Source organism: Prorops nasuta, unplaced genomic scaffold, assembly GCF_024137725.1.
Source record: "Prorops nasuta isolate Cenicafe-Biocafe unplaced genomic scaffold, Cenicafe_Pnas_1.2 PNAS00007, whole genome shotgun sequence".
Classification (NCBI taxonomy): Eukaryota; Metazoa; Arthropoda; class Insecta; order Hymenoptera; family Bethylidae; genus Prorops; species Prorops nasuta.
This window is the reverse complement of record NW_027116804.1, coordinates 46,894-70,575: the sequence shown is the minus strand read 5'-3', so window position 1 is coordinate 70,575 and position 23,682 is coordinate 46,894. Positions and strand designations below refer to the sequence as shown.

The window sequence follows — 23,682 nt, the reverse complement described above, 5'->3', positions numbered from 1 at the left end:
TAGATGAAAAGTGCAAATATTTTCGAGCTCTGATCTGTTTGTCTTTCCTATGGAATAACGACGTTCTAATATGTATAAGCTTCAAAACGATATTTATTATGATATTATTATATAACTGTTGCAACCATAAATTATTTTTCCTTGTCATGTATAGCTTATATAATACTACAGAGCCAGGAAATATTTGCACCTTTCAGCTATTTACTATAGTCACTAATAAAGATTTTCTATTTGTGACTATAATAAACAGCTGAAAAATGAAAAAAGCTCCAAGCCCTGTACTATATACAAATTAATTCCTTGTGTCCTTTGATCAATTTCCTTTTCCTTTCACACTATCGCCAATTATTCTCTCCACTCATCATTGACTAATATTCAAAATGTTATACGCCTGTAAGGTTTATCAAAATTTTACGAATAAAGCACTCTAGTATAGTAGATACCAGTTTTCTTCTTCTTTATCAATACCTAAGTCTATGATTGATGTACTGAAAATTATTCATGTGTGTGTGTGTGTGTGTGTGTGTGTGTATGAGTAGACTAAAAGGAGGATCTCAAGTGAAAAGCGAGACCACGACGGAGCCAAGTGTCACGCTCCTCAATGGGACAGGAGATTGGCAGCGAGCAGACTAGGTTGTCCCTGTGGGAGTTGCTGTAGACAGGAATGCTTAAATAGCTCGCATCGCCTTTCTCCAGGGCTGCTGTTTGATCGTTCTCTTCACCCATAAAACAGATACCACACTCTGGAGCTGACACCACAGGGGCTGCGGTAGCTTCAAGGTCCTTCAATACCCCATCCTCTATAAATGCTCCTGAAACCAGTTATACCATAACATCAAATTTGACAGAAATCCCACGTTATGGCATCAACTTATTACCTGACACCAATAATCCTGCAATCCTCACTACTGGCATTTTTGAATTCTCAACTTTGACCTTTCTTGATCTTCCCTCCTGCGTCCAGTCTGCACGAAGATGCAAATTTTCCAGTGGAACAGTAGTTTCTCGTGCAGTGTAATGCTTTAAAGCAGCCAGGAATGCACCAGGTCGACTCAAATAGGACAAGTCGACTTTTCTAGGTAACACGTTCCTCTCAGTTTCCAACAATATTTCGCAACGAGACAGCACTGCTTCGATGAACCGAAGCACGCTCTTGGGACCTCTGCTCCATTCTGACAGCCATTCCTCTGGTGTCTGTTTTTAGAAGAGAGTTTACAATAAATTTCTATCACCAGTCGACAGTGTTAATTAGTTCCATTACGTAACCTGGAAATCCCTTGTCACTCGATCAGACTCCATATCAATCCTGACGAGGTTCAACAATTTTTCAATCAACGTTATTTCATCATGGAAGAAACGATCCAGTGGACTGTCCATTCCTGCACGAAGATCTTTCTCGAGGGATGCTAAAAGTAGACATTTTTTGCCAATAGCTTCCTCAAGATCAGGAGGAATTTTCAAACTAGATACGTTGCTCCGTTCGTTGTTTTTGCTCAGTTGAAAAGTGGTACCTTCGGACCAGAATTAAATTAATATATATAGTATGATATATAGTATAACAAAATATATCTATCAGTACAAAATTACACACGGTTAAGATAGTCGAGTGCTATGTGAGAAGCGACTCTTTCCCAGGCCCTCTGGGCATTCGCTGGCAAACCAAAGTACTCCTTTGGCAAGTCATCGTCATTCATGCTTTCGATGACCTTGAGAATTTCCTGATAACTAGAAGAATTCGGTACACCCAGCACCTCTCCCAGCTTCTTACGACCTTGAAGAATTTGTCTGGACCAAATATCCCTAATTATGGCACCAAGTGCTCGTGAGTCAAAATCGTCCTGAATCCTTCCACCGTAAACCGCCAGATCCAGAAGACCTCTGGCAGTCTCCCAATCCCAATCAGGACCGTCCATAGACTCCTTATCGTTATCACTCCCATTTTCCTGATAACGCGTAAGGACCAACTCGTAAGCCGCGCTTAAATCTGACTCGTTCCACTCGTAAGGCCTCAGCCAGCCTTCAGGCACGAATCTTCTACGTTCCTGAAGAGTCGCGTGGAGCCAGGCCAACAGCAAATCTCCAGGATGAAAATGACCTCGACTCCTCAACAATCTCCTGCTTTGCAGTTGCTGCAGAGACCGTTTGGCGTTTCGTTTGACTCCTTCCGGTGGCTCGTAGGCCACTTTTGAGCAGATTCCTGCGAGTCCTGGATCGAACCCTGTGCATTCCTCGGTTGTCAGCCAGATTCTCGTTTCAGGATTTCTTTCTGTAGTGCAGGTCGATGACCTCAACAGGCTTTCCAATCTTGGTAACCAATTCAGTGCAAGCTGAAGATTGCTTAGGAGGACCCAACCACCAGTTCTATATGTATATACAAATAGTATTGACAAATAAATAATGTGACCTTGAAATTCGTTCATCTACCAGATTTACCTGCAAGCTGTTACAAGTGCTCGTTCAGCTTCAGCCACTTGACCTTGACCAAGGGACACCTGGACGAAAGCTTCGGCTGGTCCCCTACGATTGGTCGATGATAAGGCTTCGAGTTCTGGGGTAGGATCTGTACCAGGTGAGAGTAGCAATAATATCGGACGTTGGTCCTCTTCTTCGGCTAGTTTTTTTAATGAATAAGCTGGTGCTGTCAGGTCTCTCACTCCCAATTGCTCCGTTGCCAACCGTGAAAGTGCTGTGTGCAAGTAATCTGGACGTAGAGCTTTTACTATCAATACTTTTTCAAAAGCTGTCAAGGATTTGTCGCTGTAAAGGTCGTTTGTGTTCTCCATCCAGGATCTCTTCAGCTTCTCAACGATCTGTGTAAAGAGATGTGGTAACAAGTGAGTATGGGTATTTTAATGGAATATTTCTTAGGCAGCTTACTCGAGGGAATGAATAAACCAATATTTTCACAGATGGTATTCTCTCTTCTGGTATCCAGTCAGGAATAGTTACTCGTGAGTCATCTTCGTTACTCGAGCCAATATCGAACAGAACGTTTCTCTCTGCCTCTGTAATTGGATTCAAAGAGAGCGTCAAGTGCAGTGCCACAGGAAGTCTGTGTTTTCTGTACGTTGCCTTCGTGCAGTGATGAAGAGTCAAGGCTATTAACCTGTAAAAAATGTTTTATTTAAAAGATTGTTGATAATGGACATGTGCGAATATTTATTGTAAAAATAAATTTGAATGTTAAGTTTGTTTTGGGGTTTCGTGTCTACTGTACAAGGTAGACATGTTTTAAATACGAATAAATAAAGTTTTTTTTTATGAATAAACAGATAATTTTTAAACATGAAATAATAATTGAAACACAATGTAAAATAACTTTTCATAAACATTAACATAAAAATTATTCATTTAAGTTTGAACTATATAAAAATACCTTTTCTCCATACTATCTCGACGATCATTTTCAGAATTATCATTTTTAGCATTGCTGGCAACGTCCAAGTAGAGGTCAGTAAAAGCTTCGAAAGAAAACACGTACAAAGGGCTTAAATTCATCAAAGCTTTGACGGCCTGGTACAATTGAGCAGCGAATTTGGCAAAGTTTTCGTGTTCCTTGGTCCTCCTGAAGAAGGGTTATTGTTGAAGAATATATCGAAGAAATTCTGATTGAACAAGCAGTTGGACATTTCACAAATCTATGATGCCAGAATGCGGGTTTTAGTTACTCCTATTCTAACTACTATTGCTATGTAATGCAAGCAATAGGGATCAGAGTGGGGGTAGTGAAATCCCACAATATGTCATCACTAGTTGCTTGGCATACCTAGAGACAACTTGGAAGTTTCGACGACTCTCTTCAAGGGCAAGGGCAATCTCTCTGGCCTTGGATTGTGCAGCTTCCAGAGAGGCTAAGAGGCTTCCACCCTCGCCTTCCTTCCCTGATTCTCTGCTGGAATCCTGCAACAAATCCTGTCCCTTTGCATTGGCCAGTCGAGACAAGATCCTCGATCGAGCCTCGTCCCTTTCTCCTGAAAGTCTTTCCTCGAGTTCCAAAGCCTCTCGTCTTTGTATCTCCAATTCTGGACTTTCCTTAGCCAATACCTGTAAACAACGATCAAAACTGTATTAAAAACAATTTTTCTATCATTAACAGTTATTTCTAATATCGATAAACTATATAAATCTGTTGATATTATGAATAAATGTTAAGGACGTAGTCGTAATAGATATCCACTGTACTAGTCAAACAGATTTTGTATTTAAAAGAAAGAAAATTCTACTTTATAATAGAACAATCGATACTGAAATTTTGATAAATAAGTGAAAAATAATGTAAAATAAGTTACTTATTTGTGATATTCGCTTCAGGTGCTATTTTAACATCCACATTTTGCATTCGTATAAGATTTTCATTTTTTGTTAGATTTTAATTTACGAAAAGTAATTTTAATCATAAAGGTATACCCTAAAAATTCACCGTATTCAATTTTATAACTTATTTATAGAAAAAAATGAAACAAAAATTATTCCCATTTAAAAATCCATCTTTTTAATACAACAAAATAAAATTTATAACTTATTTTTAAAAAATCAAGTGTAGAAAGATTATGGAGTATATTTTTACAATTAAAATAATTCCCCTCATAAATAAAACTCTACGAAGAAACAACAATATATTACAAGAATATCTAAAATTAATGAAAAACAAGAACAAATATAGATAATAAAATAGCATCTGACGTAAATATACAAAAAAATATGTCATTATCCATTACCCTTCGACTATTTTTCAAAATTTCAGCATTAATAATTAAATTATAAATCAGATATTTATTTATTTCAAACATAAAATTTGTCTAACCAATAAGGCATATATCTACTGTAAAGAGGTCCTTTTGACCGGTAGACAAATTAGTGCAAGAGAGAAAAGAAGTATCCGAACGTTCTTTGGTCGTAAAGTCACCTTGTCCACGAGTCTCTCGGTCAAACCACCAGTGCCCAAGCCCATTTTAATCTCAACCAACAGAGCTCGAGCTTCCTTAGGTATTCCAAAATCAAGGTTGTCCCTCCTAGTGGCCAAATAGAGTCGGAAGTTTTCTGGAACCGGTAGCACACGGTCTCCGATTCTCAAGGCTCGCCTGCGCAACAAGGGCATGAGGATCGTTGGGAAACCAACGAGTTCCTCTAGCAGCAAGGGTTTCCCAAACCGAACCGCAAGTTCCAAAGTGGTGAGGAACCTAGGATCCTCAGGTTTGCTGGTCTCCAGCTGGGGACCACAGTTGACCTTCAACCAGGCCACAGCGACCCCTGAGGGATCCACCAAGATGGGGACCATCGACCCACGAAGAATTCTCGAAGCACCCAGCATACTTCCGGTATCAGCTGGTAGACCTTGAGCTCGCCACAGTAATCGTTCTCTTTCGGTTATCAGGAGGTCTATGGTGGGCTTCAACCATTCGTCCTTTCTCCAATGGAATTCCTTAGGTATGTGACAAGGTTGTTTAATTATTGTTTATAATTGTTGCTAAGAGTTGTTGTGTTAATTAATAAAAACCTGGTAGAGCAGCAACGATGCAGCATTTGCAGCTTCAACATCCAATTTCGTTCTTCGTTCGGTCAATTCTTCGAACTGGGCTTGCCAATCCGTGTGCTCGGTGTCTAGTTTACCCAAGAGTGACCTTGAAGTGGCCAGACTCGCCTCGGTCGATTCCATCCTCAATTGTAGAGCAGCTGCTCCTCTGGAATGAGCAGCCAGTTGTTCTTGAAGCTGACTTACTCGAGTTTCAACCGAACTCAGTCCTTCAGCTAGTTTTCCAAGTCGATCCTCGGCATTCGATAGACGTCTGTGAATGATGATAATGATGATATTTAAGAGCTCGTTATATATTGTTAGTTTAAATAATACAAACGTTTTTTCTTTTCAAAATTCTTAATTTTTAATATATTAAAATTGCTGTCTGAGAATTTCAAAAAAATTGAAACAGTTTAAGTGTAATAAAGGTATGACCGGAATTAAAATTATTTAAAAATTATAATTTGTACTATTTTTCTTTTCCCAAATATCATTCGAAGAAACTTGGTTTTTTCATTCTTTTTTTAATCATCCACCAATTTGTTACTATTGCACAAAGAATAACAATTCTACTTCGGTCTACAGTCACACTTGTGTTGGACTTAAATCTTTCTGAATTTTATATTTTAGAGAATCTACGCTAAAAACGCATTAACTTCATTGTCATTGTTTTTTAAGAAGTTCTTTCGTGTGCTACTATTTTAAACAAGATGTTTACATAAACTGACTAAAAAATTTTTCATACATTTCAATAGTATTGATACCTATCCTTCAAAGGATCACAGCAATATCTATTGCAGTAAAAACACAAAGAATGCTTAAAAGGTTAATTTTCCAAGCTCCTAAAGTTCAATGAACCCTTAATAAAATACAGGAATTGGCACACGAGCTTACTCGGCCAATAATCGTTGTTCACGTTCAAGTGGAGCCACTTGTTGAACTATTTGACCATACTGAAGGTTCGCCAGGACCCATGCAGCCAGTGGAGCAGCAGCCACTGAGGCTCTTTTGGCAGTTTTTTCCTCAAAGCTTTCTGGCCTCTCTTTAATTAATTTCGCCACAGCCTCCAGACTGACAGGAGTGCTTCTTCTGGCATCCCAAGTTCTACATATACAAAAAAAAAGTTTGTTAACGATAGAACCAACCAGGGACCTTCAAATATCAACCTTATTTCGTCCTTTATGCCACGTTTGGCCAGGAAAGTCTTCATGCTGTTCCAAGAAGTGTCCTTGATTCCCATTAGCCTCAGGACACCTTCGAGGACATCTCGAACTGGTGCAGGAGGTGCTCTCAATGAACGAACCTCAGCCAGTGCATCTGCACTGATACCAGCAACTGCCTGTGATGCCTGCTCCACCAGTGGCTCGACCTTGCTCAACTCTCCCTCGATGTCAGCCTGATCACATGATAAAAAACATTATAAAAAAGTGGAAAAATGTTTTAAAGACCTTGTCGCAGTAGATGTATACTGTACTAGTCAGACGGAGTGTGTATTAGATATAAATAATATCCTGTTTAATAATTTAATAATTAATGCTAAAATGATGAAAAATAGGGAATATTTGTTTATATTTGCATCAAATATTAGCTTAACATCCGCATTTGTTCTTATTTCTGAGATATTGATCTCAAATATTTTTGTAACAAATTAAAACATTTTATTAGATTTTAGTTTGCGAAAAGTTATTTTAATCGTAAAAATATACTCTACAAATTCATCATGTTCGGTTTTTAAATTGATTAAAAGTGAAAAATAAAACATTCATTTTACTAAATTAACAATTCATCTTTTTGTAAAATAAAAAAATATTCATATGTTATTTTTACAAAGTTAAACTTAGTGAGTTTATACAATATACTTTTATGAATAAAATAACTCCACTTAAATTAAAATCTAATAAAAAATGAGGATTTTCTACAGGAATATCTAAGATCAATAATAAAAAAACAAAAATTGGTCCCAAAATGGCATCTGGTGAAAATATAAACAAATATATCTTATCTTACATTATTTTCACTTATTTTTTAATATTCTAGCATTAATTATTAAATTACAAATCAGAATATTGTTTATTTAAAATATAAAACACGCCTGACTAAAACGGTAGATATCTACTAGACAAACGTCCTTGAACTCATGCACAGACCTTACGACGAGCCAATTCAGCACTCTCCCTCTCAGTTTCAGCTTTCAAGCTCGCCATTTCTCCTCTCTGTCCAGTGGCACCTCTCATGGTCGCTGTTATCTGTTCCAATGCTGCTGTAGCTCGTCCTTTTTCAGCCTGGAACAATTTCCTTCAGTTGTTTCTTCAACATCGAATACCTCACGAGGTACCAAAAACTTGCCTCCAATTCTTGTCTCTGCTTGTTGGCTTGTTCCTCCAACCGAGCAACCTGATCACCAGCTTCCTTCAACCTGTCGATACCTGCTTTCAGATTGGACAGTTTGTTCTCCAGTTGTTGACCCCAGACCTGGACAAGGTCACGTTGAGTATCCAGCAATGCCAAGAAGCGAGCTGGTGCTTGCTCGTCTCTCGGTGCTTTCAGGTGAGTCTCCAGCATGACCTTGAGACCAGAAACAGGTGATTCTTGCTGGTTGGTAGCATTACTGATTTGACCGGAAGCTTCGGTAAGACCCTCTTCCGTTAACCACCACTCGCTACCAGATCCTGGTCCAATTATCACGCAATATCTGGACAATCCAGAATTAAATAGCCACCCATGCTCCTTCACCTCGCTTAAATCCACAATTATGAATACTCGAAGACTCTTTCGTAGACCTGAAGAGTGGTTTTTTATCAATGGTTTGTACTACTATATATATACAGAATATAACAATGATTTATGGCGATAAATTTAGAGAAGGAAGGTGAGGTAATGTGAAGTAGAAAATCCTTATAAAATATTTTAATAACGTCAATATTTTCCAAATTACGTAACAATATGTTTAAATTAAAAGTCTACATAAATTGTTGCGTAGCTCGGTGAATAATTATAATATGAAAAAAATATATAAGAGTTTTTTGTAAATATGATAATAATGATAAAAAAAGTTTAATAACTTTTTCTTTTTATTATTAATATTTATCAAATTATAGAACATTAAGATTAAGTCTAAATTCTCTTGGTCACTAGTATACACAAATTGTTACGTAATTCGTTATATATGAATATTATTAAAAATAATGTAGAATTATTTGTTAAAAATATGGTAAAATTCAATCAAAAATTTTGTAATGAATTTTTTTAATATTGTTGATTTTCGTAGAGTTACACAAGGATATTTTCAAGCTATATATAATCTTACGTAACTCGATAAATATCAATAATACGAAACAAATTTTTAACAGTTTCTTGTATTCTACTATCTTATCTATAAAAAATAATACTACATTGTTTTTTATACTATTAATTTTCAGTGAGTTACATAACAAATTGTATAGGCTAGTGACTTAGCAAATTTAAGCCTAAACCTATTGTTCTGTAAAACTTGAAAAGTATTAATAATACAAAGAAAAGTTATTAGACTTTTTTATCATTGGCTATGTATCCATCGAGATTTTAAATTGGATCAGACTTAAAGTAGAGTTAACGTTCCCACCAATAGAAATCTTCACTTTCAAACTCCAATAGTTATTATTAGTGGAATGCTAACTGTAACCCAATTCTAATTACATTTTAATCTCATGATGAAAATAGCCATTATTATTTTATCTAAAAAAAGTCATTTACATTTTTTAATATTATTAATATTTACCAATCTGCTTAACAATTTATTTAGACTTTTTGCAAAGACATATTATTACGTAACTCGAAAAATATTGGTAATATTAAAAAATATTATAAAGATTTTCTACTCCAAATTGCCCCACCTGCCTCCCCTCAAATTTTGACTGAACATCATTGTTACACCCTGTATATAGGATCCTACTAGAATACTAACGATAATACAGATATTGCTCCAAGCTTCCCGAAAAGTCTTCACGTCTTGCAGAATCCGCCAATGGTGCAACCAAAGCATCCAATTCTTCACTGCTGAAGAGGCCTGGTAATTCACCCCTCGATACAATTCCACTTGTTAAGTTCACCAAACCATTTTCCTCCCTGATGTGATGCTCCTCCAACAGTAGCAAAATATCCTCCCCATCTATACCAGCTGATTGAACAGCTGCTCTCACAGCTGCTCGAGCACGACCTTAAAAAAATTCCAAGTAATTTATAAATCTGCCTATCGACCTTCGGTTCTCCAATCACTTACCAGATCCAGATTCTATCAGTCGAAGAGACGATAGCGAGGCAACCAACCTCACAGCTGATCTTCTTCCAGATCCTGGACGTCCAGCCAGTATAGTCCCACCTACGTTTCTTCCCAGGGTCCAACTGAGAGCTGTGACATTACCAGGATTTTACTCGGACGTTCCATTTATTCCAAGGACGTCCAACGTATTTATTTGTTATTATTATATTTTACCTGATATAATATCCAGAAGATAAGATGTAATTCTCGTTGGAACTGGTTCACCCTCTCGTTTCAGTTTCGAAATAACATTTTCAATATCCAACTTCCACTCCTTATGACTCAGTGGGATCAGCAAGCTGGAACCATGTCTATAGATGTATACATCATTGCAGTGATTTCTCGTTAATTCTGGTAACTTCGAGGTTAAAGCTGATTCCCATCGACCTCTGTCCTTAATCGAGAGTCTTGGATAAAACAATTTTCGACCAGCATCCATCAGGTAAATGGATAACTTGGACTGATCCTCTGGGGTTGGGTAATACTGCAAGCTGCTCGCCCAAAATACAAGATCCTTGAGGGTCCAATGGAAATCTGAGTTTTTATCAGCTTGAAATGACTCCAACATCACTGGTGCGATCCTAGAGATCCATGGATCAATTATGGATCCTATCATCTGGCTCAAGGCCCTTCTCGAGTGAAGTTCGATAATAGACGTTGTCTCTTTGATACTTGGGTACCTATATCGTATGGTTACATTGTTGTATTTCAAGGTTGCTACCTTCAATTTGCTTAAAAAATGCTTACGGTAAATAATGAACAGCCAACAGTGATTCCAATCTGGGATGTAGTTTAGTTGATCCAGTAACAGTGCAGATGACTGTAATAGGTATCTTCGCAAATTCCAAGTCTTCCTCGTGGAAACCTCCTTCTTGCAACAATTCCCTTAATAATTCCTAAAAACCATATAGAATACAGATTTACATCCTCCTCGTTTTATCCAACGATCAAACCTGCAAATCCTTCGGGGCCAAATGTGCGTCTTCCAAAGCAAGGATCAACTTGGAACCTCCTCTGGGCATGTAATGTCGTCCATGAGTGGACGAGTCCAGACGAACGCAGGACCTTCGAATGCGGGAAATTAGTTCTTGAGCACCATGAAGACTCGATCCTTTGATCAGTGTTGATGCATCGTTGCCAACCTCGCTATTCTTCAGCATGGATAACGCCAGGGATACCAGTGCACTTTTCCCACAACCATCCAGACCTCTGATAACAACAGGAGTCCCATTCTTCAACCATGGTAATATCGCTGCTGTCCCCCTCCTCATTGGACCCGAAAGAAGCACCGGACCATCATCAGTATCCACCGAGACAGCATCATCGGTAAATGGTTCCAACCTCTCAATGTCCTTGTTATATAGTACATCGTATGGTTTGTCTGGATTCGGACACCTTCGATAATATTCCAATGGCCCTTAATCTCTTATCTATATATCCTACAAAACATCTAATCAAGAAAGATGTAGACAGTTACCAGCAATCCGTCGATTGATAAATGGAACGAGCCAGGTCTTCTCTCGTGGTTCTATCCTCAATTTGACCACACAAGGACAACAAAAGTGCCTGGGTGCTCAAAGCTGTCGAATACTGATCAGGCAAATGGGACATTACAGAATTCATTAGTCTTGGGACTGAAAATTGATTCAAAGGAACTCTTTGCAGCTGGTCCCTCATGAAACTCTTCAGGACTTCCGGCAAGGTTAATGACCTAGAGGACAATAAAGTTTCAAAGCTCAATGGAGCAAGATGTGCTACTCCCAATCGGGACACCGTTGCAGGACTAGCATCAGCCAACTTGTGGGTCTCGAAGATGAACCTGGGTAATTAAAAATTTGATGAATTCATGAGAGCTTCCATATTTTTCTAGACTATTCACCTGGTACCACTGGTCAATTTTACACCAATCCCATTAGGCAAGGTCAACAACCTATTATCATCCAAGGCAGAGTTCAGAGCTTCTGCCCATTCTGGTTCAACATCACCATCAAGGATTATCCATGTAGGCTCCACCTGTGCTGCACCTACCACTGCACTTGACAATACTCCTTCCTTCCATTCTCTAAAAATTAAGAAAACTGATTAAAACAAATGGAAAGACTATCTACATATATACTACCTTGTCCGAGCATCAACACGACCCAGCAATCTCGATTTGGACATTGCACCAGGATACACAATGTACTGAGTAACGTGTGTACCAATTCTTCCCAAGGCATCAGCCAACAATCTTCTAACAGTAGTTTTACCACAACCAGCTGGTCCCACAATGGCAACACCAGATCTGTTCTTCAGCTGGTCGTACAATTGCAAACATCTATCGACCACAGAATCCTGAAGACCTTCGTTCGCAGCAAGACTATTCAATGCATCCCGTAAGTCCCTCGTGTTCTTCGGTACATAACTGGACAGATCTACATCCGGAAATGTGTCCTTGAGAAGGGCAAGGAATCTAATGCTGTCATTACCAGTGAGCTTCGGCAACATCGATGATCTGATCGCGATCACTAATCTGTGGATGATGAAACCGTCATCGAGATTGAGCTAAGATCTATGGTACCACAATCCTTACCTGACTGGTTCACTGGAAACAGCATCCTGAGTCGGTAGAGCATCCAAAACAGATCGCAGTGCTCTGAGTCCCCAATCGTAGTGGGCTTGTCTCGACAAGGATGCTTCCGAAGTCTCAAGGACATCCGTTAACCGTTTTCCAAGTGACAAGGCACGTTGGAAACCAGCGCACTCCAACAAAGCTGTTGCTATATCCGATCCGTCCGGATGAGCCATTCCGATTGGCCTGAAGAGCCTCGCTAAGGAATCCGGAAGTTTGTGTCTGCCACCGTAATCGTTGCTTGCTGGGTTCATCGTGATGAAGAGACAACAGTGTGGGTCCAGTTTTACCTCCTCTTCAGCAAGCTTGATACTCTTCGCTCCGTCCCTTACTCCTTCCTGAAGAGGCTTCACCAACATCCCAACAGCACTCAGAGTTTCTTCCTCCAAACGATTAAACTCGTCGAAGCAGCCCCATGCACCAGATTCAGCTAATCCTGCTAGAATCCGCTTCATAATACCAGCATCCATTCCTGTAACAGATTTTTAGGATAATTGATATAAAACTGGTTTAATGATAAGGTGACCGAGTCCTGTAAATAATTAAACGACCAAAATTGTGAACATTTATTAAAATTTATAATTTTAAGTTTATGCTCGCTATATTGTACAGGAGACTTGCCTGTTTTGATTGTTGTACCAGCTCTAATTCATATATAAGACTGTTTTAACAGCAAAGCAGACAAATCCCATTAATAACAAAACGAGCAAAAATATGAATAACTATTAAAATTTATAAATTCAGAATTTTGCTCGCTATATTATACACGACACTTGTCTTTTTTGCTCATTACACCAACTCTAAATTATATAAAAGACTGTTTTAACGAGAAAACAGACAAATTCCATTAACAATAATGCAAATAAAATTATGAAAAACTACTAATTAAAATTTACAATTTCAGAGTTTTGTTCGCAATATTATACAAGAGGTTTGTCTGCCTTACAGTTAAAACGACTCATAGAGTATAAAAAAAAGAATTAAAACTGCCTACCTTCGTCACAATTAAAAACCAACACGAGTCTTCCCAGAATAGCTCCAAGAGCTTTAACACATTCGGTTTTTCCGGTACCAGCTGGTCCCGTGGGGCTTCCGCCCAAACCCAGTTTCATTGCTTGTGTCAAGGCCAGGAAACATTTTTCTGTTAATGGTGTTCTCACCAGACCCATGGCTGTCCCTTGGTACTCGAAACGATAAGCGAATTCTGCACCAGCGCATTTCACAGCTGCACCATCAGTCTGTTTCATAAACGAATCGATGATGCAATAGGAATATGATTTCAGAATGTAATTAACTAAATAAATACCGTTTTATAGCATCGAATTTGTTTGTGCCACGTCCAGTATGTGCTTTCACCGTTCATCAGTGTCTTTAGCAAAGTTCTGGCTATTTGCAAATGGTGCACAGTGTCCAATAAGAGAGCTCGTGCCTTCATCGCTGTTAAGGCATCTGAAGCATCCTCGAGTCCTCTGTACTTGCCTCTCTGGGCCTCCAAATATTCGACTAGCTTCTTCATTGCATTTCGACCCTCCTTCAAAGCTTTGGAGCATCGATCCGTAAATTGGATCCTCTCGGACAATAATAAGATCTATGTGGCATTAAAAATTAGGAGAATTAATGTTCTTAACGGATCAATGGACAACGTTGTTGTAGAAGCATAAAAAAAGCATTTTTGAACAGTTTTTGGAAGCAGAAAAATATGTGATAGAGAAATAATATTTTGGGTAGTTGTTAGACATGTTTTAAAGTGCATAAAAAATTACAAAATTGCAACTAGCCAGTAATTTTAAAACATTTTTCTACCAATTTTTTTAAAGATATACTTAAATTTATGCTCAATAACTACCCCAAGTATCATTTCTTCATCATCTTTTCTTCTGTCCTAAAAAAAATTGCCAAAAAAGTACTTTCTTAAGCCATATTCAATGATGTTGTCCCTTGATATTAGAGACTAAAGTTGTATCAACCTGTGTAGGATATACAGATGTATCTGGCGTAGAGTCCTTCAAACACTTGTTTAAAAATTGCTTCAGGGAATCCCTGATGGCTTCTTCGAGTTGACCAAGCCACTTAGGTAAATCGCACAATTTTAAGTCTATTGGATGAGAAAATTTCAACGTCTCTCCTTCGGAAGATGAGACTCCTAGCAAATTGGTACCCTCGAGTATCACTGATTTCACTCCATGATAGAGTTTTGGCAGATGAGACTCCAGTCCTCTTCTTGTACCGGAAACCAGCTCCAGAAGATCCTCGTCGCTCAAGAAATACAATCTTGGATAAGAAGCTCTTTTTTCCTGGTGAGAAATTACAAAAAAACTACATCCTTCTTTTTCTATCTATATCTACATAGCTATTTATCAATATTCGCTAACTACCTCAAGAAACTCATCTAGACTTCTCTGACACTTGTCCAGACTCTCTCTCAGATTGGTTAAAGCTGCCAAGGGCAACATCCTCAAAGATGAAACTCTTGGATCTCGATAAACTTCTCCCATCAGGTATCTATAGGAACCAGCAAATATTGATGATGAAAACACAATGGAGAACTAGATGAATCATCAACCAACCTGAAGTCCTTATCAGCTTTGATCCACCTGGAGGAATCTTTTGGTGCTGGACCACCCCCGTAAATTGGTTCCAAGTAGATCCACTTCCTTTGTACGGTACTAAGCACTTTAATCCGTTCCTCCAGTTCTGAAAGTGCAGCCTCGCATCTGGCAGCTCTCGAGACAAATCTCTCATACCCAGCAGCAGCCTTGGCTCCTTCGAGCAACAACCTCAACTCGGCTGTCCTTGCCAACAATCCACCATATTCCTCCACCAGGTTGACTACCGAATTTTTGCTGTCCTTCGACTCCTGGAATTTCAAGGACGACGTACCTTCCCAAGACTCGAGGTCAATCAGAGCCTGGCGTATACCACTCTCAGCAGAGGCTCTTTTCCCAATTTCCTGTAGAAAATTAATTTCTCATCAACTCATCATCATCTCTTTAATCAGTATATTATTTACCTTCACACGATCAACGTTCTCCTGAATTTTATCAGTGGTACCAAGCAATTCTCCCAAGGTCACGTCATGGAGACCCTTAATCCTGTTGTTCAATCCAAGAATGGACCACAATTCTGTCCAGTGTTCCTCAGCAAGGTCATCCGAACGAAGAAGTTGCAGCCAATCGACAGCTGTTCTTAGTTCTCCAATTCGAGAGGTCGTCCTTTCCAGAGAATTACCCTGAGGATCTACACTCTTTATCCTGGACTCCCACGAATCCAACCAATCATGAAACCTGTGCAACCTCCTACGAGCCACCATCCACTCTTCAGCCTCCTGCTTCTTCAGCTCGTCCAAGAAGTCCCCATGGAACTTCCAATTGGACTCTTCAGCATCCAATTGAAGTTCTAGCTTCGACATGTTTTCAAGGTCGGATTCCTCAATCGCGAGGATCTCATTGGCATCGAGACCGAGCATTTCACAGTCGTCCTTCAGGGTTTGAGTCTCCTTCGTCAAAAGGGACCATCTGTCCCTCATCGAGGCGATCCAATCCAGCGAAAGATCCTTCTTCTCTCTGGAGGACCACCTCTCCTCCCATCTCTCTCTTTCATCGCGAAGAGCAACTCCCTTGTGACGTAGATTGACCTTGGCGTCCTCCAAGGTGCGAGCCACCACGCTCTTGTGCCTCTCCAGTCTGTCCGTAAGATTCTGCCAATTGGCATGGGCTGCTTTAACACCTGTTCAAAGGTAACGAAGATATTTTTTGTAATGATGATGATGATAACATTTTTTTATAAGATTTGCTTCAAGGTACCTGTGGTCATTAAGGACACTTAGTAAAATTCATAAGAAATTGTTATTACTTTACAGCAATTTTTTCAATTACTTTATTATTATTATTAAACACAGGTACCAACACTCTCTCAAGACAATAATTAACCATCTAGAGATTCGCTGGTCCAAGCAGCCATGACCTTGGCCAGACCCTCCACAGCCTCCATTTCACTGGCAATGTGACCAAAAGCCTGTTGCTGAATCCTCGAGTGAGCCAGGTGAGCCTGTCCAACCTCCTGAACGTTTCGAGGTGTACGTTCAAGGTCCTTGGAAGCAGAGGACAGAAATTCTAAAATCGCCACTAATCTCGATGATGCCTCTGCTCGTAGATCAGAACTCAGTCGTTCCCAGAAGCGACGTGTCGCAAGTTCCAAATCATTTCTGGTTGTTGCTGTGTCGATGACGATGCATCTGATTCTTACGTCACTTCCTCGTAACTTGCCCACCTGTGTAGGTGTCATTTGGTCAGTTCAGTCTCATGATAAGTTTCGTAATAGACCTTACCTCCTGGGCCCACTGCTTCGTGTCCTTGAAAGCCCTTGACCAATCCTGTGGGGACTTCATCTTCAGTCTGTGTGGTACAAGAAGAGGACAGAACAGGAAGTGAGTAATTGTGTTTTTGTGATGTGTGTGTGTATTTTGGTAAGTTAATTCGTTTGCATGTTGGATAACTTTACATTGTGTGGTATTCTATAATTATATAGTAAAAAACTGAAGGGCATAATGGAGAAAATACATAAGAATTGTGCTATGATGACATGACAATAAATTTCCTCAATTGCAAACTAATAATATTTCTATTTTACAATGTAGTATCAGTAAAATAATAAACGTTAGAGTGAAAACAATAAATTTACTGAAATTGTCTTTAAAATAGGTAATAAATGTCATTTAGCAATTAAGGAGGAAATTTTTGCTTTTTTTATCCTGTACAGTAAATTTTATCATTCTACACTGTAATAATTAACACTTTAAAATCGAGGGAGTTTGATGCAACTTGAAATTCGAAAGATTCTCTTTGTATTAGAATAATACTTCGATATTTTGTGAAAAATTGTAATTTTGGCCTTAGCTGCTAAATCCACTTTGTCCATGCACAATTATTACCTTTCCGAAGGTTCGATATTGGCTGGTGCAGCCAGATTAAGCCACTTTATACGAAGAGACTCCATGGAGGACAAGGCTACCTCAGCTTCTTTATAAATCGAGCCAAAGAGATCGGTATTCTTGGACACCAGATCGGCGAATCGAGCATCGGAGGGGTCACCGACCCCCCGAAAATTTATCGGTATTGATAAGGACCTCCTGATGGACGAATAAAGTTTTGCACGAATCTCTTCGAAACTTGGCCTCCACTGAAGAGATGCATCTCGAAAGACAAGCTCCACTCTAATTTCAGGAAGTTTCTTCATCAACGTTGGAAGGGAACCTCTGACAAAAAATTATATATATGCAATTATCTTTTTGCAGAGAAATCATAAAAAATTGAAAAATTAATTTAAAAAAAACCTGTAAGCAACAGTCAATGCTTTAAGGAGTTGACGATCCCAGTGCAACTTCCAAGCCTTCGTATTCCCATATTGATTCTCTACTCCATCGACTATGGATCTCATACGTTGCAAAACCTCCTTCCAACCGCTCTGGTTACCAATCAAGTACCAGTGAGCCTCGTCCCTCAATAAATTTGACACGAGATCCCTGAGCATCACGTGCTTTGCAGCCAATTCGGAATTCTGTCTGGCAAACTTGTTTATCTAGGAATTATAAAATTAATTAATATTTGTAATAATTTAATTATGACGCTGAAATTTTAAATTTAGTGTTAAACGAAGTTTCTAGCTGATTATTTTTGTACCAAAAGGATTTTCAAGAAAATGTTTGGAACAAAAGTTTTATGGTTTAGTGGGAGGTATAAAATGGTATCATTGGTTTAACCTTGGGACATTATTTGAAGGTCATACGAAGGTCACCTTGATTTTTTTAAATGGAACACCCTATATATTTTACATATTCTCGTAGCTCGTCTCAGGAGATTTTCAAAACACTATATAAAAATATTATTTCACCAAACCATCAGCTAGATATTTCAGTTTGAAATTACGAGTAGATGAATGAATACGAGTGTGTGTGAAGTAGTGGTCGCGCACACTGCTTCAACCTAAGCCACACCTATTTACAGTTTCAACTTGAAATATCTAGAGAACGGCTGGGCGAAATGATATTTTCCTATAGTGTTTTGGAAAGCTCTCGAAATAAACTACAAGATTACGTAAGAATATACAGGGTGTTCCATTTAAAAAAATCAAGATAATCTTCCTGTGACCTTTAAATAACATCCCAAGGTCAAATAAAAGAAACTATCTTACATAGCCCTCTGAATCATAACATTTTTATTCGGAACATTTTTTCTAAAATCCATTTGATTTCAAAATAATGAGCTGGAAAGTTCAGTGGTGGACACCCGGTGTTCTAATGCCATATAAGTATATATATATATATATATGCATATAAACGTGTAGAGACGACAAGGCCTCTGAGGGTCGCAGTGTAAGCGTCGACAGTGTGTGGATCGGGCCAAACCGTTGAGGACCGTTTCAACCAAACCCTTTAAATGGGATTTAATTTGTTAAACTTAAGTTAACAATTAATGGCCGCTATGCAAACTATACCATTTTAACTTATGCTAGTCTAATTACGTCTGGTTGAAATGGCCCTGAGTCGTGAACGCCCGGTGTTGTATTGCTATATTAGTCCATGTATACATATATATACGTATGTACACATGTAGGAACTAACAAGGGGTTTGTTCTTTTTCGCTGCAGTATGGAACTAGTGTAATTGGTTGAAATAAGACAAACATATGTTTTCTCACTCTAACTTATTGCGTCATTGCAGCAATACAACGAAAAAGAACAAATCTGAGATCTCTGAAGGTCGCAGTTTAAGACTCGCAAACGTGTGGATTGGACCAAACAGTTGAGTGGTGAACACCCGGTGTTCTATTACAATCTTAGTATATGTATACATATATATATATATATATATATATATATACATATGTACACGTGTAAAGACTAACGAGATCTCTAAGGGCCGCAGTGTAAGCGTCGACAGCATGTGGATCGGACCAAACAACGCCGGATTGTTCCTTGACTGCTCTGGCCAGCTGCAGAGCACTGGTCAGCATCAGCGGCCTCTGCGAAGGAACTATTCGGTCCCCAATAGTGTTGTGAAAAGTTGCCACTTGCTGAAGAGCTCTGGCACGACCAGCCAGAAGCCCCGCCCTCTCAACCAGTTCTCCAATTTCACGTGGCAAGGAAACACCCTTCGATGATAACGCCCTGGCATCCCTTATCAAAGTGCTCAACCGAGGATCGTAATTAACGCGCATAAAACTTGCACCACTCAACTCTACAACCGCAGAATCAGTGCTGAGGGATAGTTCTTTGCGTGTCACTGCGTCTTTCGTCTCTGTCACCTGGGACAAACCAATAAAAACCAGATGAAAATATCAATTAGTAAAAATTGGTCTTACAGCATTGGAATAAATTTAAATTATTCGAGCTATGATTATTATTTCTGGGTTCAAACACTGTGGGTGCATCCAGAAACAAATGATTAGTGAACATTCACTCAGCAGTTGTACTTTTGGATTTTATATCAATTTTTTTATAATTATAGAACAGTCTTTAAATTTATACTGATTTTATAGTGTAATATTTATAATTTTATATATTAATATTGTAAATATTAGAATCTAAAATCAGTAGACTTAATTACTCCACGTAGTAATTTTTGAAAAATTCTTTTTAAAACTGATAATTATTGCTGTTTCTTGATCAAAAAACTTTTTCTTTTTTACATGCAATAAAAATTAATTATTGAAACAGAGAACCCAGAAACACTATCATCATTCATCTTACAGTTTCTCACGTACAATCTTTCTATAGATACATTATTTAAACCAAGTTTTTAAAATCTACTACATCCAATCACTTGGTGCTTAAAAAAAAGCAAATAAAAATCTCCATCATTAACATAAAATTATTATACCCAGGACTCGACGAGGTCCTGTCTTTTTTTCTCAGCCCCCTTCAGGGCGTTCATCAAGGTACCAAAGACTTCCTGATAACCAGGTAGATCCACGAGGAGAGTTTTGGCGATTCTCATTAATTCTTCGAGTCCCAACTCCGCCATTCTGGCAGCTTGAACCTCTTGCAGTATCTTCGAGCAGTCCATGAGGTTTTCCGTGTCAGGTCCGGATAGGTAAGAATCTAAAATAATAATAATAATAATAAATTACTAAAGCATATTCAACATCCTCTCATTATTATAAAAAATTACCCACCAATCAGATTATCGTAAGCAGACAATAAAGCTTCGCGTTCGGTTCTTAGAACTTTTCTCAAGGTTTCTCTATTTATTAATTCACTATATCTTCGAAATTCGTCCAATAAAGCGTTCGGTTTATCAACTTTGGCCAAAAGCTTCTTCAAGATCTCACCCACCCTCTCTTCAGCAGGTTTCACATCATTCTCTAGTTTACGTTTCAGAATCTCCCACTGAATTTCCGTCTCATCGTCATCCATCCTAACTGTCATGAAGGTTTTTATTAATATTCTATATATATCATTCAATTATTTTGTATTAATAAAAAATTTTAATATTATTACCACCAATCTCGTCCAGTCTCGTTGTCAAATCATCCAATCCCAGACTGGAACTTTCAGCACGAGTCAGCAATTTCTTCAGCTGTCGATGCTGGGCACGAATTTCAGCAATTTCCCTGTAATAATAAAAAAAATATTTTATTTTGTGTAGAGTGAATGTTGAATAGTTTGTAGATTTTTACTTCAATCGTTTGGCAAAATTTGTCAAACGTTCTGGTAGAAAAACTGAATCCTTCCAAGCATGAACCGTTTGATGGGGCCAGAACAGTCCTGTCAGTCTTTGGCAAACCTCCACCCATTTTTCTGAGACTGCTGCGCCTCTCGAGAGTAGTTCTTCTTTCTCTCGTGTACCAGCAACTTTTACTTTCTGACAACACACGGTTGATCATTGAAGATTTGGTCCCAGAATAATAATTGAAAAATTAATTGTTTAAGTAAATAAATATTTGTTTTTATATAGGATTCTATATAGTATATATATTTTATACGCTTATAAATAAAACATTGTTTACTTCATTTAAAATTCGCTCGATTATCGATACAGTTTCGTTCCCTATTATATCGAGCAAATTCTTCATTCTATCCTGTCTATAAGCTGGGCCCTCTAATTTCCAAAGGTCATCGACGTATCCAGACACAGATTCCAATGCTTCCTCGACACTCACCAGCCCATTAACTCTAAATGAAGACATAAACAATTGAACATTTTTTAAATTCCTCAAGATCTGCTATGGGTCATTTCCACGTAAGGCCCAAAACGTTCATAACGTAATAATTCATGTGTCACGTATTATATTATATATTAAGAGCATTAAGAGCCTTAATACTTGCCAACTCATTAACTCTAATCGAAAAAATAAAAAATTTTAAATCGTGGAAATTCCCCAAGGCGCACCATTGGCCTTTTCCATTTAAGGCCCAAAACTTCCATAACAATAATTCACGTGATATATATATTATATTATATATATTGCGAGCGTAATAGGCTTTTGCTGGAACGTGTCCTACAACACTATATATATATATATATATATATACTTGTCATTTGCAGAGCTTTCCAGCTCGATCCTGATATTCCTCAGGATCTGGATAGCCTCCTCGAAACGTGATTTCTCGTGAGGTTTCTTGGCATTGTCCCTTTTCTTCAGCCACCGAGTTTCTTCCTCCTCGAGGGTCTCCGGGATGTCCTTGACAGCCGAGAGTTCCCTCTCGAGTTTCTTCAGCAACGATGGACTCAAGCCCGACAGTTGCAATCCTGGTAGCCATACTCGACGAAATGCCTCGGCGAACGCGTGGTCCCCGTTTCCCGTTGACGTCACCTGCACCAACTCGTGAAAATTCTCCTCCGTCACTCGCTTTGCATCCACCTAATTTTTTCATCATTTTTACATTCTTCATTTTTATTTTTAGGTTATTTATACAAACACTCATCATTAAAATATATATATATATATATATATGTATAGCTCACCTTGACAAAGACCAAAGCATTTTTGCCGATCGATAAATCATTGCTCAACTTGAGTCGATTTTTACTGTCCGCTGTCTCGTCGCTAGGACGTGCCGACAGAGTCCTACAGGACGAATGATCTAAAAATTTGTCAAGGGCCTCCGACCAATCACCCTCGTTGCTCTCGTAGCTCGTCGTTAAACCAAAAAAATTCCCTGCCGTTGATACAATTAAGTTTTTTCTTCTGTCCTGCAGAACCATTGTTTTCTACCGAGCTCGAATCATGTGTGTCAAGCAATCAGAAATACACGACTTTCTGAATCGAACCAAAAGCAAAGGCACCATAGTGCCAATTCGTTGTTATGGAGACGCCTGGACAACAAAGAACGAACAGCTGCTGACAATCACTGATCAGCCGACAAATATACTATTGTCATATTTTTATTGACAAAAATCTATTATCTCACTAACGAAAAATAAAGGAAATTCAAATGGTAAACAAATTCTTTAGATTTTTATTGCCGAATGGATTATTACAAAATTTTAGGTTATCGCAATGATACATTTTAGGTTATTAACCGTGACAAATAGGTCTTATTATATATTACATAAATATAGGTACATTCTTAAATAGAAGAATATTTGAAAAATGTCGTGTTTACAAAACTCGACACTTTTATCTCTATTGTCTTTCATCCATAATTTTCCTTATGAAATGTCAGAGTACTTGAATATTGTGTAATACTATTGCACGATAAGCTGTATATACTGTATATATATATATATATCACTACAGAATACAGATTAGAATGTAAAAACAGCGTTATACGTATTTTTGTATCATGAAAAACCCAGCGAGATTAGCTAACAGAGCAGACCCTGAGTTAGCGCTCTAAATAGTGTCAGTGATCCAGTGTAGCGTAAAAAAAAAGCTTTGGATTTCCTCTCATTTTAGTTTCGTTGCCTTGGAACGAAAAACAGCTGGTAACAAATGTTTATTGAGTAAATGTAAATGGTTGCATTCTCAATTATTCTCATCTCTCTAGCGCTGACTGTGTGTAGGTTTCAGCTTCTTCCCGCGCGTATTGCACTCATCGAACGAATCCGATACGTCTTTGCATTCCTACTAATTGACCAATCTTGTCTTTTCCGTGAGATAAAAATCGATGCTGATATTATACATATTTATTCCATAATTTCCCATTAAGATATGCGATGTCGCGATAACTGATAAGATGGGAGGAATTTTCGAGGAAAATTTAATTCAATGAAATCGAGAGGTTACAGCGTATAGTGGAGAGTTTTTACGCCAGGCA

General features: G+C 38.3%; 1 protein-coding gene across 1 annotated transcript; it reads right to left on the bottom strand.

Annotated features, from left to right (window-relative positions):
• Positions 1 to 30: 30 nt before the first annotated feature.
• btv (beethoven) lies at positions 31 to 23,583 on the bottom strand. Its single transcript, XM_066729570.1, has 41 exons — positions 22,388 to 23,583; positions 21,955 to 22,283; positions 21,429 to 21,594; positions 21,099 to 21,283; positions 20,920 to 21,032; positions 20,595 to 20,840; positions 20,300 to 20,520; positions 19,326 to 19,724; positions 17,756 to 18,000; positions 17,354 to 17,677; positions 16,751 to 16,817; positions 16,353 to 16,692; positions 15,434 to 16,149; positions 14,991 to 15,373; positions 14,799 to 14,925; positions 14,391 to 14,717; positions 13,730 to 14,011; positions 13,418 to 13,661; positions 12,385 to 12,895; positions 11,932 to 12,324; positions 11,692 to 11,874; positions 11,290 to 11,631; positions 10,766 to 11,207; positions 10,560 to 10,708; positions 9,987 to 10,492; positions 9,774 to 9,902; positions 9,459 to 9,710; positions 7,862 to 8,295; positions 7,663 to 7,797; positions 6,682 to 6,911; positions 6,410 to 6,619; positions 5,498 to 5,786; positions 4,907 to 5,422; positions 3,767 to 4,044; positions 3,377 to 3,565; positions 2,878 to 3,106; positions 2,434 to 2,810; positions 1,592 to 2,361; positions 1,267 to 1,511; positions 879 to 1,194; positions 31 to 812 (listed from the first exon to the last, which is right to left on the bottom strand). The coding sequence occupies exons 1-41, from the start codon at positions 22,625 to 22,627 to the stop codon at positions 541 to 543; spliced, it is 12,351 nt and encodes a 4,116-aa protein (XP_066585667.1). The 5' UTR covers positions 22,628 to 23,583; the 3' UTR covers positions 31 to 540.
• Between the last annotated feature and the right edge of the window lie 99 nt (positions 23,584 to 23,682).

Bases quoted from the DNA above. Each gene is read 5' to 3' on its own strand.
- btv (XM_066729570.1), bottom strand. From the start codon at position 22,627: ATGGTTCTGCAGGACAGAAGAAAAAACTTAATTGTATCAACGGCAGGG. The intron at 21,284-21,428 runs GTAAACAATGTT...GTGTGTTGTCAG, and splicing joins TCGAGCGAATTTTAAATGAA to AAAGTAAAAGTTGCTGGTAC. The intron at 13,662-13,729 runs GTATTTATTTAG...TTTATGAAACAG, and splicing joins AAATTCGATGCTATAAAACG to ACTGATGGTGCAGCTGTGAA.